Source organism: Necator americanus, chromosome IV (assembly GCF_031761385.1).
Source record: "Necator americanus strain Aroian chromosome IV, whole genome shotgun sequence".
NCBI classification, from domain to species: Eukaryota; Metazoa; Nematoda; class Chromadorea; order Rhabditida; family Ancylostomatidae; genus Necator; species Necator americanus.
Genome location: NC_087374.1, coordinates 7185640 through 7203830, shown reverse-complemented (window position 1 = coordinate 7203830; position 18191 = coordinate 7185640). Strand labels below are relative to the sequence as shown.

General features: G+C 39.0%; 3 protein-coding genes across 4 annotated transcripts; 1 reads left to right on the top strand and 2 right to left on the bottom strand.

Moving 5' to 3' along the window:
• Nucleotides 1-314: 314 nt before the first annotated feature.
• On the bottom strand, nucleotides 315-2040 carry RB195_000573 (uncharacterized protein; the record flags this gene model as incomplete). The annotated part of the gene is made up of 2 exons (XM_064196993.1): nucleotides 315-1192; nucleotides 1245-2040. The coding sequence occupies 2 exons, from the start codon at nucleotides 2038-2040 to the stop codon at nucleotides 315-317; spliced, it is 1674 nt and encodes a 557-aa protein (XP_064052874.1).
• Nucleotides 2041-2155: 115 nt separating this feature from the next.
• Nucleotides 2156-6649, top strand: RB195_000572 (uncharacterized protein; the record flags this gene model as incomplete). Of its 2 annotated transcripts, none has more annotated exons than XM_064196991.1 (13): nucleotides 2156-2221; nucleotides 3117-3276; nucleotides 3337-3518; nucleotides 3578-3781; nucleotides 3917-4013; nucleotides 4483-4640; nucleotides 4806-4902; nucleotides 4993-5121; nucleotides 5449-5529; nucleotides 5594-5694; nucleotides 5758-5854; nucleotides 5919-6023; nucleotides 6435-6649. In XM_064196991.1, the coding sequence occupies 13 exons, from the start codon at nucleotides 2156-2158 to the stop codon at nucleotides 6647-6649; spliced, it is 1692 nt and encodes a 563-aa protein (XP_064052872.1). The 2 variants fall into 2 exon arrangements, with proteins under 2 accessions (XP_064052872.1, XP_064052873.1); XM_064196992.1 differs by lacking the exon at nucleotides 2156-2221 and adding an exon at nucleotides 3039-3041.
• Nucleotides 6650-8333: 1684 nt separating this feature from the next.
• Nucleotides 8334-17025, bottom strand: RB195_000571 (uncharacterized protein; the record flags this gene model as incomplete). The annotated part of the gene is made up of 6 exons (XM_064196990.1): nucleotides 8334-8466; nucleotides 8527-8615; nucleotides 14797-14904; nucleotides 16000-16144; nucleotides 16457-16563; nucleotides 17017-17025. The coding sequence occupies 6 exons, from the start codon at nucleotides 17023-17025 to the stop codon at nucleotides 8334-8336; spliced, it is 591 nt and encodes a 196-aa protein (XP_064052871.1).
• Between the last annotated feature and the right edge of the window lie 1166 nt (nucleotides 17026-18191).

Sequence of the window (18191 nt, the reverse complement as noted above, 5' to 3'; positions counted from 1 at the left end):
ATAGCGTATTCATCAATGTTTTTTTTTAATGCGGAATTCAATATACTTCTTCTTCTTCTTCCTAGCGTTTGTCCCGCGTTGTTGCAGGGTCCGCTTTTCTGTTTCTTGTCTTCCATTTGGTTCTATCCATTGCATCAGCCATACACAAACGTGCATCTATCATATCCAGCTTCACACGGTCTAACCAGCGAATCTTTGGCCTCCCACGCGGCCTCACTCCTGAAACGTCGAGCTTCAGAGCGGTTTTGGCAACAGAATCTTCCTCCTGCCGCAAGACGTGACCAAACCATCTCAGTCGTGCCTCCTTCATCTTCTCAGTTATCGGGACGACGCCGAAGATGGAGCGTACAGTGTCGTTGGATACTTTCTCTTTTAGCGTTACACCTATCGTCCACCTCAACATCCGCATCTTCATAGCGTGCAGCACTCTTTCCAAGGCTTTCGTTGTCGGCCAGCTCTCGCATCCGTAAAGGGCAACAGGACGCACAACCGTCCTGTAGATCTTCGACTTCAGTCGAACAGTCGAACAGTCTTTCTTGTCGCACAGTACCCCTGTTGCCATTTTCCATTTCATCCATGCCGTTCGTGCCATTAACACGTGCTCGACCTTCTTGATCAATGTCGCCTGTGGAAGTCACTTTGGATCCAAGGTACTTGAAACAGTTCACCTTGTTTAATTCGGTGCCATCGACACGAATTGAACCATCCTCTATCCTTGGTCCGCACTCCATGTACTCAGTTTTTGATGTGTTGAGGCGCAATCCATATTGCTGCAGCTGATCCTTCCAAGACTGTACTTGTTTCTGAAGATCATCTCGAGACTCCGACGCGAGCATGACATCATCGGCAAAGAGTAGAGTCCACGGATGCTGCTTCTGGATTTCCTTCGTTATCGTGTCCATGCACAGTATGAACAGCAGAGGTGAGAGGGATGAACCCTGATGAACCCCTACTTGTACAGGGAATGGCCTGCTTGTTCCAGCAGCACATCGTACAACGCTGGTAGGCTTCGCATAAAGCAGCTTCGTCCACCGCACATATTCTTCTGGTACTCTATGCGACCTCATGGACATCCATAACAGCTCATGTAGGACACGGTCGAAAGCTTTCTCGAGATCGAGAAAAGCAAGATGCACACTGCGGTTCTTCTCTCGATGTTTCTCCAGGAGGATTCGGACAGCATGGATAGCATCTATAGTGCTGCAGTCCTTCACAAAGCCGCATTAGTTGAGTGAAACGCTAACAATTTTCCTCAGACGAGCTTCCAGGACAGCACAGCAGTCGTATAGGCCTGTACGAGGTGCAGTCAGCAATGTCTCCTTTCCCTTTCCAGACAGGCACGGTCACGGAAGTTTGCCAAACGTCTGGAGTCCGTCCTTCTGCAACGATCTTGTTAAATAGAGTTGCGAGCCACACGGACCCTCGATCTCCTAGCAGCTTCCAGACATCAGCAGGTATGTCATCAGGACCGGTTGCCTTGTTCGACTTCATTTTTGCGAGGGCAGCACTGAGTTCGACGGCAGTAATTGGTAGAACAGGAACCTCGACGCTGGTAACAGTTGGGATGGGAGGATGACAGAACTCTTCGTTACACAAGTGATTGTAGTACTCTCGCCACCTCTTCAGGATCTGACCAGAGCGGCGCAGAACGGCTCCATCAGCTCCCTTAACGATCTTGGTGTGCTCCATATCCAACGTTGAGCGATGACGCGCTCTGACTAAACGATACACTGCCCGCTCGCCTTCTCTGGTATCAAGCATGTCGTACACAGCCTTGTAGCGGTCCGACTTCACCTTGGAGACTGCCTTACTACAATCAGTCTTCTTAGCCTCCCTCCTCGCCGCTAGGTAAGTACCCCGATCTTCAGGCTGACGCGTCCTCCACCAGAGCTTATACTTGGACTTCTTCTCACGAATTGCCGCCTGAACTTCCTCGTTCCAAAACCACGTAGCCTTTTGTACCTTGGGCTTACCTAGAGTCGTCTTTCCCAGAGTGTTCTCCGCGGTCAAGCGTATAACGCTGGAAGTAGACGACCACATTTCCTCCACACTACGAAGTAGGGTGGGGAAGTGTAGATGGAGCCACGGACGCGAAAAATACCTCCTTTCGATCCTTCAGATTCCACCATTTGATGCGCTGTGTTTTAGTCCTTGGATGTCTCTTCCTTGGACGGGAGATTTTCAAGTCCGTAACGAGCAGATGGTGTTGGGCAGCGAAATGGTCTGTAGGGATGACTTTTGAATCCTGCGGAGTTCAATATACTATGTCCAAATTTTTCAAAACTAAGGTCATTAACAAGTAACTAACGTGATTGATTTGAGAGATTGTCCTCGAAAATTCTGAGAGTGAAGAAAACACAAAAACACACACTCGTTACATGAGTTTCTTCCCACTTTTGACCAACTTGTTACTTTTTTTTTAAAACTAAATTGACTTCTTGGTGCAGGAATCAGTGTTAGTCAAGCCACATAATTAGCTTTAACATTGGAAGTTGCATATTTCTTAATTTTTTAAAATTTACTGCGAGAGGAGTATTTATGATTTTCGCATATTAATCATATCCGCTGACAAAAACAAAATAAAAACACTGACTTGACACATCGGCTAACCAGCGTAAGTCATTGTATAGGCCAGTTACACGTTCGTAAACCTCAAACGATTCTGAATTGAAGTGAACGGGCAGCCTAAAAAGCACCCTTCAGGTGTAAGAATGAGGCAGGTATCTTGAAGACGTTAGACTCGGGAGCCCTGTTTTTTGTATGTAAAAAGTTATGACGAGCAGTTTTTCTTCCAGTAGCACATTGAAAATAATTATATTTCTCGTGAAAGATTTGTGAAAGATGAATTTCCCGTCATGGAAGTATCACTAACCTCTACCTTTCTATCTGTTTTATTACGAACGCTCATCACAGAAGGCCAACAAAAATCAACTTCTTTTCGAATATTTTTTTTATTTCTACCTACGTAATGCCCTATTTTATTGGTTTCGTGGTTTTGATGGTTTGATGTCAAGGTGTTAGTGGACAAACTTTGTCAGATGGTTTGTCGCTTAGGTAGACGCTATGGATACCTTTCGAACTATGTGAATACGACTGATGTCATTATTTACTTCTAGAACTATCGCAATTTGCAACTATGGTGTAACAAAGATTCCCAACTTGGTGGACTGGTTTTTGGCAGGCCACTAAGGAAAGAAATCGTATTAATACTCTTTGCATCAGCTGAGAATCTAACCAATTCAACTGCTGATTTTTTGACGAGCTGTTTGAGTGCAGGCAAGATTCTTTTTTTTAAACTAGTTATACAGTATTGCTCCCTTAAATAGAACTCCTCAGACGTTGAACTCGTTGGGAACGTTTGTGTTGATGGTGAAGATGCTCCACTAATTGGGAATGGTTTTACACTCACTACGAATAGAACTATACTAGAAGATGCTGACGCTACAACTTTTCTGGCTCAGAATGACCTCCTCAAACATCGCACACTCACACCAGACGGCTTATCGCTTAGAATTCAAGTTGGCGTTCAGTTTTATGGTTCACCCGATAAAGATACTAGAAAAGAAGGATGTTGAAGGTTGGTTTTTCCTGCGCTTTGCGCAGTGGGAACGAGAGCGAAGATTTGAGAAACAACGTGGAAAAGTTCATCACAGGATTAGACCAGCTAGTGTTTGCATCCGTAGACAAAAGATTGTTCTTACGTAGAAGTATGGATGAAGAGGCAATGGAAAAACAGCGTCAAAACTTTAACGATCTTTCTCGTAGCGCTATCCAATACAAGGTGAGGAACCCTTTCACTTCTTTTTGATGGTGTGTTGGTAATCAACTCAATCTGTTATCCGTTTTCTGTATGCTGCAACTGATGTTCGTGTATCTTCCTCGCTGTTTCAATATATCTTTGTCTTCTATTTTTGAGGACTTCGCAGAGCTTAACTCATATCGAGGTTTGGCGTCTAACAACAAAGATGACTCGGATGACCAAAAGATGGTCCCAATCGTACGCATTACACGAGGTGTGATTTCATTTCCAGTAAACTATTTACAAACAAATAACTTAGCCACAACTTAGTTCTTAGTTAGGTTACATTTAACGAAATACCCTCGATAAAATTTACTGAGTTTGATGATGATGATCTACTCCTTAAGAGAGACAACAGCACAAGAAGATTCTTTGATTTCAATCTTCTTCCCGTCATTTCACGAAGATGAACATCAGTTCACATTATCATTAATCTACTCCAACCTCGTTCATTCTCTGACCGTCTTAAAATTTCCGCAAAATTTTTACCCATGTCTTTTTGTGTTTGGAATTCACTACCTTGGTCTATCATTTCCTGATTTGTTGCGCTATTTTATAATGACTGTTCATATTCTTAATTTCGCTGATTTAGCATATGGAGTGGTCCTAGAATTTGTAGCAAATTTGGGCGAGCAAAAGAGTACGAACGTATATTGAAGGCTGTTGTGTTATATAATTTTAAGATGGGACAAAATACTCTCGTTTGCGGAAGATCCTCGATGTCACAGTGCCTGCAGTTTTTGGAGACGCACCTAGCGTTTTATATGATCGGTTGGAAGAAGGTTTACGACGTAGAATAAGCGCAATGACCGATGTCATGCTATTGGAATCGGCTAGTCAGGTAACGGAAATAGTACTCCGCTATAGTTCCTTTGTTTGGATCACTTTGATTTAGTATGATTTATTTGATTTTTCTTTCTATTGATTGATTGACATGGTGCAAGTGTGCTCAGAGTTCACATTTTTACTTCTATAAAACCTTCCCTTGTAAATAAAATTCTGTTAGGGTGTCGTGCTTCCTACTGTGTCGCATGTATTTCTTCCGGCCGGGTGGTCGTGTTTTCTTCACCTCGAGACTCCTCTCTGTTGTGAAGCAAATCAACGTTAGTTTTGACTGCATTGTTGTCAAAGTGTACATATACTAGAATTCAAATTAGAATTCACTTTGCGGTCTCGTCATCCATATATCTTAGGCTCTTTTCGGATTCGACTTCATAAGCTTTTCAATCTACCATTGTCCATGCCATGTATTCGGCCAGCCCAAGCCATTACTTTCGCACCTTCGAAGCTATTGCGTTCGCCACACCTTCATATAAGCAACTGTATGTTTTTTTTTGTTTATTTTGGTAATATAGTATCACATAGTACAGAAAAAGATTTTTTTTAAATAAATGAAGCTTAAAAATACAGGAAGTGTTACTTTCCAACAAATTTTTAGCGCAGTTTCAGCATTATAGCTTAGGGGTTGGGTATAGAGGAGTTCGGTAACCCTTTACTAATTCAGATCATCTAGCTCATATATCGTGTTGAGCAATGAATAAGCTGTAATGTTGCCTTAAGCTCATAGTGGGGGTTCTCATAGTGAATATTCTTTGGAAGATGGATAAAGTGTTGGCCCAGTAGAATCATGCTGAAAAGTTCTTCTTCAGATAAGTCGCGAGGAGTTTTGTCCACTGTAAAAGGTGACTACACGTACTATCATTACATGCAAGATGGAATCGATGATGCTGGTTTGTTTTCAGTACTACTCTTTTGAGTACCCTGTTTTTGCCTACAGGGTAATCGTTTTTACAGGATGGGGCTGTGCTTATCGAAGTTTACAGTCAATTTGGAGCTGGTATATTCACAACGGGTTTACTGACAAACCAGTGCCAACACATTTGGATATACAAAAAGTTAGTTCTACGGTAATACAGTTATATTTTATAAAAACTTAACTCTGTTTTCCACCATTTCAGTGCTTGGTGGAAATTAAAGATAAAGAGGAGAAATTCATTGGTAGTAGACAATGGATTGGCAGTACTGAGATTGGTTTCGTACTGGATCACATGTTAGGTATGTGCTATCTGAGCATCGAAATATTGCGACGTGCATACGCTTATGATTTAGCGTTATTTAGGAATTGAGTCTCGATACATAATAACCAATTCTGGAAGCGAAGTGCCTGAACGAGCTAGAGAGCTTATGGTGCATTTTCAAACAGTTGGTTCACCGGTAATGATAGGTTCGTTTTCTTTCATCTTCATTCACAATTTAGTCCTTTTTCTCAATGAGGATGGCTTGCTCAAATCTTCACTCATTTGTCTTTTATTCGAGATGGATTTTGGAACTTCCTCATAACTCATAATATTTCTAAAATGGATTTCGCAGCAATTTCCAGTAATGTATTTCGGTCTTTTCTTCTCTATACGTAATACTATATAATGGCTTACTTCATGTTCTTTCTTTAAGGGTTGTTGTTTTCGAAATCCCATTAGTCTGCTCTTTATTTTAAATTTTTCTCTGTTTTTTTTTCAAAAAGTTGAACTTCTAATGCTTGATGAAATGATGGTTGAATAAATTGACTTCGCCAGTCATGAGAAAAAAAGTTAGTGCTGGTGCGTCATTAAGAGTGCAAGAATATTTGATGTTTCAGGAGGAGCACAGCTTGCTCACACCATACTCGGGGTCGACTTCGATGAAGACTCTGGAGAATGTAGTTTCCTTGTATTAGATCCACATTATACTGGCAGTGAAGATCTTAAGACTATTCTCAGCAAAGGGTGGTGTGCATGGAAGTCACCATCGTTTTGGCGTACCGAACATTTTTATAATATGGTTCTACCTCAAATTCCACCAAACGTTCTTTGATGTAATTATTTTTCAAGACTTATATCGTGCTCACTCTAGTGTTGTAACCAACTTAACATTTTAAGTTGATTTTCAATATTTTTGTTAGTTAAGTGTTCAAAAAAAGTCACCTTTCACTGTTCACACGATTTGTTTTACGTATATGGCACGGAGAACGGTTTCTTGATGAAATAATCCAGTGTTATGTCTCCGTGGGAGTTAATTTGTCAGAATGCGCGGCGTTTTCTTTTTCTTCCAGTTAAATCCAACAGTTTGTTATTCTGTTATATTTAAATATCCTGGTAGAACATGTTGTGGTTTTACTCCTTTTTGCAGTTTCCTGCTGATTTCCCTCTTTTCTCTGGTCTGTGGGCTGTGTTTTTGTTGAATGGGTACGATGCTGTATAATTTGTTTTTACTAAATTGCTGTGACATAATTTTATTGGTTAGACCTTTTTGACAGCAGCATTCACGATAAAGTTGCATTTTGTTTATTGGGTATTTCCAATGTTTATCTCCGAAAACAAGTCGCAAAAATTAGATTTCTTTATGCTGTGTTTCATGGGACTGTGTAGGATTGTTGATTGGCACTAATCCATAACTTCATCAGCACAGCTCAGATGAAACCTGACAGTATTGACGTAACCCCCAAATTTAGGAGAAAGGAGATTTAAAGGCGTCTCACTCCATGAAGCTGAGGTGGTACGGATTTCAGGTGGAGTATTCGTATAATGGATAGTAGATCATGGAGAGGAGGGTGATTCCGTCTATTTCTTCCTAATTGCCGTAAAAAAAACGGCCCGGACGATACGGCTTCAGTCACTATTTTCTACAAGGAGTTCGACTGGAACGCGACAGCCTTGTGCGGCGCCGAATCTTCCGGGTATATTTTTTTTTTCGTTTTTTTACGGCAATTAGGAAGAAATGGACGGAATCACCCTCCTCTCTATAATCTACTATCTCTTATAAGAGTACTCCACCTGAAATCCGTACCACCTCAGATTCGTGGGGTGATGCCTTTAAAGCGAAAGAGTTGGAATATTGGAGTGCAATATTGGTGATAGGTCAGCTAAAGATGACGGAATGTGATGAACTTCCTTGACTGACGTCACCCTGCTGTTCATACATGGTGCAATTTAACCAAAGGCAAGATTTTGTCGGTTGAATTTGACTGATCGAAAGCGTTTTGGACAAAGATATCCCAGAAGGGTTTTTTCGCCTTCTGTAACAGAAAAAACCAATGATTTCTCGTCACAAGCTGCTCTCAGTACTGGTATTTCCAAATCCAAAAAAAGTGGCAGAGAATTTACTTCGATTTTTAGTGTTTTATCTTCAATTTTGGAGTTCTTTTGGTGTATATGAACAAATAAAAAATAAATAATTGTTGAAGGTGACTGGATACTACTTTTTTCCATCATGTAACCACAACTCCACTATTTCCTACCGTAACCTCTGGTGCTGTTATGTCAGTGATGTGGTCCTTCTGCCCATAATGTTTAATCGTCGTTGAGTCTATCGCATAAAACCTTTTTTTTCCCAAAAGTTCACCTTGTGATATGGACCAATTAATTTTCTGATGAAGTGATAAATCTGAGTTGAAGAATTTACTCTCAGAAACATAATTATCACATATTTACAACAGCGATGTGAATATAGGACAGTTCATTTTTTCTTCCTTGTGGAACATCCAATTCAGTTAGTTCAATCACAATTCCGTCATAACACTTTGTGTGGGTAAATGTGGCCGTCCATTAGTGGAAAAAACCGATAAATACTCCTCTCGATTGTCTTTTAGGCCAGGTAACCATCGAAATACGTGACGAAATCCTACTCGGAACCTGAACATTTAAATTTTTGATGTTCACGAATGGAACTACGAACTCGTCCGTGATTCTCACCTTCTATTCATAAAATAGTAAATTATTGGATTGAAAACAGTGGATGACATTCCTAACCAATAGATGTTAATATAGATGTACATTCCGGTCTGAAAGACGTCTGTATTTAAAGATGCGAATAAATAAAGTATCAATTGTGGGGATTTCACGACTTCCTGCGCACATTGTTTCTAGTTTCTAATCCTTAAACCGCTGGAATGTGCAGTTCAATGTTCAGAAAGAAAGTTTCAGGGGTTTTTTTTTCCGCTGCCATTTTACACTGCACTCGTTCAAACGAGATGAGGATATTTTGTAATATTGTGCCTGCGAGGTTTTTTTTTAGATGGAAGCCTTTATTTTCTTGACGTTTCGGCTTTTTTGCCGTCTTCAGAGGTTTCAAGACAAGAGAACGTTTGATCTACTACGAGATGAGGATAGTTTACTTACTATTTACTTAATTAGAAAAAAGATTTATTTGAAAAAGAACTCTACACTATTTCTTCTGATAATTTGATTTGTAATTTGCAATTCTGAAATATTCTGAGGTATTTTTTATTAACTCTCAAACTACTTACGATTGCAGATTAAAAAGAATAAAAATAATAAGGAAGAATGTAAAATTAAAGGATAAAGTCGCTGGCGTATCAATCCACTTGGGATGCGCCAACGCGTTTCACTGCGATTGCAACCGACTGCGCCATGTACCCGCGCCCGAATGTATAATAGAATAAAAGAATGAAAATTTAAAAAAAAATAAAGTGGTTTTCTTTCATTCGCCTTTCGGATAAGCTAACATCAACAACCATGGGATAAATAATGCATGAGTTGTTCTCAAGTCAGTCCAATAATTTCAAGACTTCGTTATTTTCATACTCTATTCCGGAGTTTTGGAGAACTGGAGGAACGAATCCAACATCGAAAAACCCTACAAATTTTGCCTCGCATCTCAAAAACGTCATCATGGAAATCGGAATGAATGTCAGAAATGAAATCGACAACGTCCCTATTCTGCTAAAAATTATATCGAAACATCTGTACCACTTTGTGGATTGTAACGTTAGAAACGTAGGATATTTTTTCAAGGATGTGTTTCCATAGAAACACAGGAAAATTTACCTGTCTCTTAGTAATAGGAGAAAATTGTTCTTTTTTTGGTCATAGCTTTTTTGAGATGGGTTTTTTTTGCCACCTTAGCCTTAAAATAATCCTTTAATTTTATTTTTTTACACCATTTGTACTTTTCCTATATGACTCTTGATCCTAAAATTTTGTTGGAGAAGCAAAATGCTTAGCAGCGAGTGGTTTCGATCCACCGACCTCTGGGTTATGGGCCCAGCACGCTTCCACTGCGCCACGCTGCTCTTGCTAGTTTGTTATTTTGCTCGCTTTTATAACCTGTGCTCCCGTTCTTCATTAATTTTTTTTCCAATGGTTATGGTACAGCCGAAGAAAAATTTGCTTATATTACTGTAGTGAAGAACTTTGTTGGGTGATATTTTGGATAATAAAAAAAGGTCATATACAAAGAGAAAAAAGAAAGAGAGGAGTTTATTTAGTGAGCAGAACGGAAAATTTCCATGAGTAGGTTAAATGAAAATAATAAGATGCTTCACAGAAAATTTAGAAAATAACTGTACTAGTGAAAGAGGATTAGGATGAGAAAGGAGATCAATAAATCAATCCCAGTAGTTAGTAGCGGCAATTTTTTTGCTTAAATCCTACATATTACGCTGAAAATGTGTATCAGCTGCTATGGAAATAAAATAAACAGTCTGGAAACAATTTTTTGGATAATATTCGAAATTTGATCTATTTGAAAATTTAAAAAAGAGCTGGAGGAGCTTGATTCTTTAGTTGGAAGAATCGCGTTTGCTGTTGATGCAGAGATTGAACGGTAATTAGGCAGTCGGCAGAATCAGGTTGAGTGTTTTGTAAAGTTTTAGGTTGGTTTAGTTTTAGGTTTGGATTTTTTAAAAGTTTTTTTTTAGGTTTTACGTTTAGTTTTAGGTTTAGTTTTCTTTTAAGGTTTTTTTGTTGGGGTTTAGGTTTAGTTTTAGGTCTGCTCTAACGTGAGACCATATATTTGGACTCTAAAGGTAGAGTCTGCATTCCGCTTACTGCACGATCGATCGGAGGTTCGAATCCGCCCTAGTGCTCACCAAGCCTTTCATCCCTCCGGGGTCGATAAATTGGTACCAGACTTGTCTGGGAGGATAAAAGCACTGACTTGATACATCGGCTAGTCACCGCAAGTCATTGTATAGGCCAGATACACGTTCGTAAACCTCAAACGATTCTGAATTGAAGTGAACGTGGGGGCGCATCCCAAGCGGATTGGTTAACGTCAGACACTTTATCCTTTATCTTTTTATCTAATACTGCCCAATAATTATACTACTTGCTACTTAATAATTATGCATCGTATATAATATTAATAATTATCTATTGTAAGCAGCATACCATGAATCTGACGTGGTATGGATTCCTCATGGAAAACTTCTATAAGGGGTCGTAGATTGCGGAAAGCCACGTGGTTCCGTTCTCCTTGGTCTTCTTCGTCTTAAGAAACGGCATGGGAATGCATGGGAATCGCTTTAGTTCCAACGAGGTGCGTGAGAACGGTAATCTATGTACACATTCCGTTCCCCTCAACTGTCTTTTCATTAGTTTAACTTGAATTGACTGGTGAGACCTTATTAATCCTCAAAGGCTCGTTCTTCGATGCGGCGAGTGCGCAAGGGTTGCGCGTTGCAACGCAAGCCGTCGCAAAAAAGGCGACTTCCGGGCCATTTTTTACATCGACTACGGGGATTTGAGCGGAACAAGCTGGTTTCCCGCAACCTACGACACCGTACAGAAGCTTTCAATAGGGAATCCACACCACGTCAGATTCATGATATGCTGGGTTTAAGAAATTAGGGCGGGTGTAGCACGGTCGGCAAGAGGTCCGCTGTGGTTGCACGATGGATGGTTCGAAAGAGCTCTAGTGTCAACCAAACCCTTCATTCCTCACTATTTTCACTATTTTCTACAAGGAGTTCGACTGGAGCGCGCCAGCCTTGTGCGGTGCCGCATCTTCCGTGCCATCTTTTACGGCAATGGAGGAAGAAATGGACGGAATTACCCTCCTCTCCATAATCTGCTATACGAATACTCCACCTAAAATCCTTACCACCTCAGATTCGTGAGATGATGCTTTTAATCAGCCTTTTTCCCACTCCTATTCCGATCCCTGACTGGGTGCCCGTTGCAACTTTATCCACAATCACATACTCGTTCAGCTAATAATAGGTGTTGATGGTAGTACCGGCGTTGCCGATAGCAGGAAGGAGCAATCAAATTAGCACCGGCGTTGGTGACGTTATTCGTAATGTTGACGGGAAATTCGTTTTTATGACTAGATACGTTTCACCGGATAATAACGAACTTAATATCTGAATCCTAACCTAATATCTGAAATCTGGACTAGTTTTAATCTGAAAGGAAAAAGCTGCGCGAGAATTAGAGCAGATTGCTATCAAAATTGATTAGGGGTAGATTGTTAGGATACGAATGCAACTGGAAGGCAGATAATAAGAAACAAACTTGAAATATTTGTAGATTTTTACTACATACTCGCTAATAACAAAAAATAAGACCTTAAATAACATCCTTAAACACAATATTTATCTTTTGAGGCCATTTTTTTTCGATCTTTGTGTTCGTACTAGTATTTATTTGAAAGTGTTGGTGGCGTCGTAGGCAAATGGACCGTCATAATCACAAAATATTCTTTAGAAATCCAGAGAACGGATGGAACAAGAACGCTAAACTAACCATTTCGCCCATCGAGGCAACTCTTTACACCAATAAGATTAACTGAATGAGATCTCAAACGATTTGTTTCGTGAATGAGGAAAAAACCTTTAGTGAAAAGTGCGTCTATCGCGTAAGTTCATCGCAAATCTACTTCACACAGTTTCAGTTTGTGAATCCTTTGGGTGTAAAGAGTTGCATCGTAGAGTGAATTGATCGACCCATTGCTCTGACTGCTTGATTTGTCTTTTATTTCCCTAGTGAGAAGAAGGCGTATCAAATTTTTACTGTGATACTTTCAGACTGTCGTGAGTCCAACGGAATAGCGGATAGAACCCAATATTGAAATTTGCAAAAAAAAACGATGCCCTTAGGTGCGAATAATTTGGAAATAACAGCTTACGTGGGCATTTCTGACGTCATTTGGACTGGTCCTAATATAAAAATATTTTATTGTGCCAATACTATATAATTATAAAAGTTGTGGAAGGAAATATAGAATATTTTGAATCACCAAGAAATAATATTTTCAATCCCTTTCCAATTCTTCTTTGGAGATGAATTTGTGCGCCAGACCTAATTTCCGAAAATTTCCTCCATGGATGTTTAGAAATTCAAGAATCAACGTCATAAAAACAACTCGAATCCGATTTTATGTTCATTTGGGATTGGATTTTGTGTTTATTCTGGTAGAAGCAGTGAGAAATTTGATCTCCTATCGGGGAAATCGATGTGGATTTTTCGTTTCTTTTCCGATTTTTCACGACGCCACGGCATTGACAGAATTTGCTGGTTGCTGTGTTTTCCAGAAATTTGTTTACTTAGCGATCAGAAATCATGAGAATCTTAAAAAGATAAATAAATGAAAATAATAAATAGAAAAATAAATAAATAAAAATAATGCCAGTGTCGTTCATAACCAAATTCCATCAATGTCTCGTAAAGGCGTTAGCGAATCCCTGAACCTGGCCATCCTAACTCAGAAAGAAGGACAAAATTGATTCTAAAAAATTCTAAAAAATTTCAGAGACGCATCTAATCACTCCATCTGTATTACTTTTTTGTATTAGTGGTTTTTTAGAGATTCTGTGAAGGATTTAAATTAATCGAGAAAAAAATTGAAGCGAAGTCTCATTAAGGAAATTTCGAGGCGCTGACGTAGCGGCGTAAACCTTACGCACACAACGAACCTACATCACCATTGACGCTATAAAACAGACATCGCGTGTGAAAATGATACTTTGCTGATGTTTATTAGAATCTTATAAATATTATATTAGGATAAATAAATATGAAATTGTTAGCATAAATATTATTATTTATAGTATTGGGATAAATAAATATTATACTACATCTCTCTCCATTTAGGTGAATTTAATGAAAAAATAGACTCTAATTTATTTCCGTCACGCAACGCAATGAAAAAAAGAGACAACATTAAAATGTTAAGAGAAAGACATTAATTAAAGGGAAATATTGTACAGATGCAATTTTCTTTTCTTCTCTTCCTATTTTCCCATTGGAAATCGAGATAAAGGTCACGTCACTCATTTCCATTTAAATGAAAAAAAAATGAAATCAAATCGAGTATAGATATTTCGTTCGTTTTTTCTTTCGTATACTTATGTGATTTTGTAATGCCGGAAAGAATTCATTGTTTTTTTTCTTTGTGCAGGATAACGAATTCCTTTGAGGTCCCCTTGGAGGACCAAAATTCTTCGTCCGAGAAATAAACAACAGAGTAATATCTTGAAAAACGAAATAGCAATAATAAAGTTTTTCTTTGAATAACTCTTGGCGTTTATAAGTTGTAACATCAAAATTTTTTCTAAACTTTCAACCCTCTCTCCTTTCAAGTAATGAACACCTCGAACTCCATATTTTTATCGATTTCTCATACTACATCAGTTTCGTGATATGCTGCCCTCAAGGTAATGTTTCGACTTCTCTCCTTTCCTTTTTATTCACAGGATAGGAACTGTCGCATCTCTCGCCGCTTTTGATAAATTCCTTCTTGACACGACCTGACGATTTAATTACGCGTAAGTGCGGATCGAGATTTTCCATCGCTTGCTTACTAACAAATTTGACAAATCAACTTCACCAGTAATTAATTACAGCACCCTTAGTGTCTTGAAAAATCCACTTGAAGAGGGAAGCTGGGAACTGAAAAATGTTTGAGAGTGATATCACCAGTGGATTCTTTATGTGACAAAAAGGTTGCTCAGAATAATGTAACTAGATAGAACTAAATATTTATATTATATTAAATTTATAGTTTTTTAAAAGATATCTTTATTTTATTGTTCATTTCATTTATTAAATACTTAAAAATAACTGCATATAGAACGGAAAAAGTAGCTCTGAGGGTGCAAGCAGCGTAATTTTAGAGAACTACATAGTTGATTGTTCCTTGAAACGGATTCTCTTGGTTTGTAACAATTCAAGGAGAAGTATCCATGCAAAAAGGCGACACAAACAAAAAAAAAATCGTACCTTTTTATCTTCTGGAAGAGGTAATAAACTGCTGAGTAGAAAATAAGCATTATAAGGGAGCCAAACCACCATGAAAATGAACACAACTAGAGCTAACATGAAGGCAGCCTGAATGAATTTGGTTGATTAACTGTATGCTTCAACTTGAGAAACGAAAATTATGCAAAATATTCTATTGACATTCGAAGCATATTTTCTCCTAGGATCATAGGTATCATAGGTTTTCCTAGGATCTTTTTCAAATGCATATTCTTCCCAGCATCATAAGCAGCTTATTCAAATTGTAGATTTTTGTATTTTACAAAGATTTCCCCATCATTAGGTGGAATCATATTTTCAAAAAAAGAGATCTGAGAATTATTCTTATTGTGAGACTGTTCAAAAATACATAAAAATTCAATTTTATGTCATATGGGTTAGCTGGGACGATAAATCTTGCTAAATAAGACCCTATTACGGAAACATCTTGGTCACTTTTTCGGTACTTATGGAAAATTGAAACGTTATGGATTTTTACCCATTAGAAAGGTGGATGGGTAAAAACACTGGAATCTCTCAGCAGTTGGTATCGTTCGACTCATAAGGTCACTTCCTCGGTAATCATGGAAAATTAAAACTTTGTGGATTTTGAGTGAGTAGCCATGGTAAAAATCCTACAGAAAGTGTTCAACCACACGACCACGGTACATCTTCGATTGAAGCAAGGAAAAAAGAAAATGTGTAACAAGAAGAGAAAAGGTGTATGTGTGCAACAGCAGACGCGGCGCGTGTGTCGCGGTTAGTGGGATGAATGCATTTTACACTTATTTTAACTACACTTATTTTAAAGGCATCACCCCACGAATCTGAGGTGGTACGGATTTCAGGTGGAATATTCGTATACAGAATCGTGGATTATTGAGAGAAGGGTGATTCCGTTCATTTCTTCCTAATTGCCGCAGAAAACGGCCCGGAAGATACGGCTTCGAGCGTTCCGGGGCGCTGTTTTCTACAATGAGTTCGATTGGAGCGCGCCAGCCTTGTGCACGCGCCGCATCTTCCGGACTGTTTTTTGCGGGAATTGGGAAGAAATGGACGGAATCACACCCCTCTCCATAATCTACGATCCCGTATACGAATACTCCACCTGCAATCCGTACCACCTCAGATTCGTGGGGTGATGCCTTTAAGATGGTTATCCAAAAAAAAAAAATGAAACATTACCTTTTTCTTTGCAGCAATCGATTTCGCATGTCTTGAATCGCCTACGCCTTGATTTTTTCGTAACTCAACGCCCACACGATAATAAGAACACGTGAGTATCATGAGCGGTAACAGATACTGTACAGCGATCAAACCGTTGTTATATCTGGAATATGCATGGATAATGATTTGATAAGACCCCCAGCGTGGTCTTTTCTGCACAACTCGACAATTGATAAAACACTCTACGATCAGTACATTTCAAATTCTTTTTTTTCGAGAAAAATTACTAAATCTAGGACAATGAGGAGAGTCTCTTTCTGTTTCTAATAAATTTCTTTTGCCTGAGATATCATAGACGTGCGAAAGTTTCTAAGACATGTTTTTCGGGCGTATTCGTTCTAGAAGCACGAAGACGTCAATTTTTTTTCTTAAATTTCGCGTTGGAGTAACCAAAAAATTCCTTGATCAAACTCACAATGCACCTAACGTAGAAGTTTGAATAGTACCGTCCGGATAGTTGTCCGATAGGCAAAGGGTGTCAGCGAAAAGTGTTTCACCGTCAAAAAAGTAGTTGAGCTCCAGCTAAAACAAGAAGAGAATTTAGAAAAATACATTGAAAATCTTGCAAGGAAGTTTTATTTCTGAAAGTGAACAAAGAAAAAAGTTAAGGTTAGAGGACTAGGAAAGCTTCTGGTTTCTCTATTGCTTCAGGCAAAAAGTTCGTAAGCAATTTCAGGAGTATTTCATAATTTGTAACCAATAAAATGTTTTTTATGAGCAAAGTAATTGATGATGATGGAGAGAGAGAGCTAATGAAATTCAACAGAGCAAAATTCGTGCATTAAAATTGCTAAAAATAGGTAAATATGATAGTAATATTAATAGAGTGGGCGGGTATAGCGCAGTCGGATAGATGTTCCGCTGTCTTCAGGATCGAACGGAGGTTTGAATCCGCCCTAGTGCTCACCAAGCCCTTCATCTCTTCGGAGTCGATAAATTGGTACCAGACTTGTCTGGGAGGATAAAAGCACTTACTTGACACATCGGGTAGCCCCCGGAAGTTATTGTAGAGGCCAATTACACGTTCGTGAACCTCAGACGATCCTGAATTGAAGCTGACGTGGGGGGAGGGGGCATCCGAAGCGGATTGATTAACGCCAAACACTTTATCGGTTGTCCTTTACTTACTCTATTCAAATCGAAAGGAACTATCTCCTTAATTTTCCTAGGATCTTTTCTAGGATAGCGCATCTCAAGCGAATTGACTAACGCCAGCCGCACACACACACACACACACACACACACACACACACACACACACACACACACACACACACACACACACACACACACACACACACACACACACACACACACACACACACACACACACACACACACACGCACACACACACACACACACACACACACACTAACACACACACACACACACACACACACACACACACACACACACGCACCCACACACACAGCACACACACACACACACACACGCCGCAAACACACACACACACACTAACACACACACACACACACACACACACACACACACACCACACACGCACACACACACACACACACGCACACACACACATACACACGCACACACGCGCACACACAAAAAAAAAAAAAAAAAAAAAAAAAAAAAAAAAAAAAAAAAAAAAAAAAAAAAAAAAAAAAAAAAAAAAAAAAAAAAAAAAAAAAAAAAAAAAAAAAAAAAAAAAAAAACACGCACACACACACACACACTGTAGGACCTTGAACCAAGAAATAAAAACAATAGCAAGTCGTGGGGGATCACTCCATTGATGGTCTTCCAAAAAACTTTTTTCAATCTGAAGAAATCTCTTTGTTACAAATCTTAGTTTGGACCTTTAGAACGTGCACATTAACACTTTTGTTATTTTTCTTTTCTCTTTTTTTTTCTTTGTGGATAGCTCATTGATAATGCATGATTTTTTTTTCTCGTAGAAGTGTGCAACTGAAGAATGCGAGAATGTCCCAGTAGCTAAATATAAAAATTAGTACTAAATATTGGCAAAGACCTGAAGATAACAGCTATCGCTAAAATCTTTACTATTTTGTTTATGTGACAAAATCTATTTCAAAAATTTCCTAACTTTCAAGACACTAGACAGACAATGCAATAGTATCTCCACGAAATTTCTTACCAAAAACTGCACCAATTG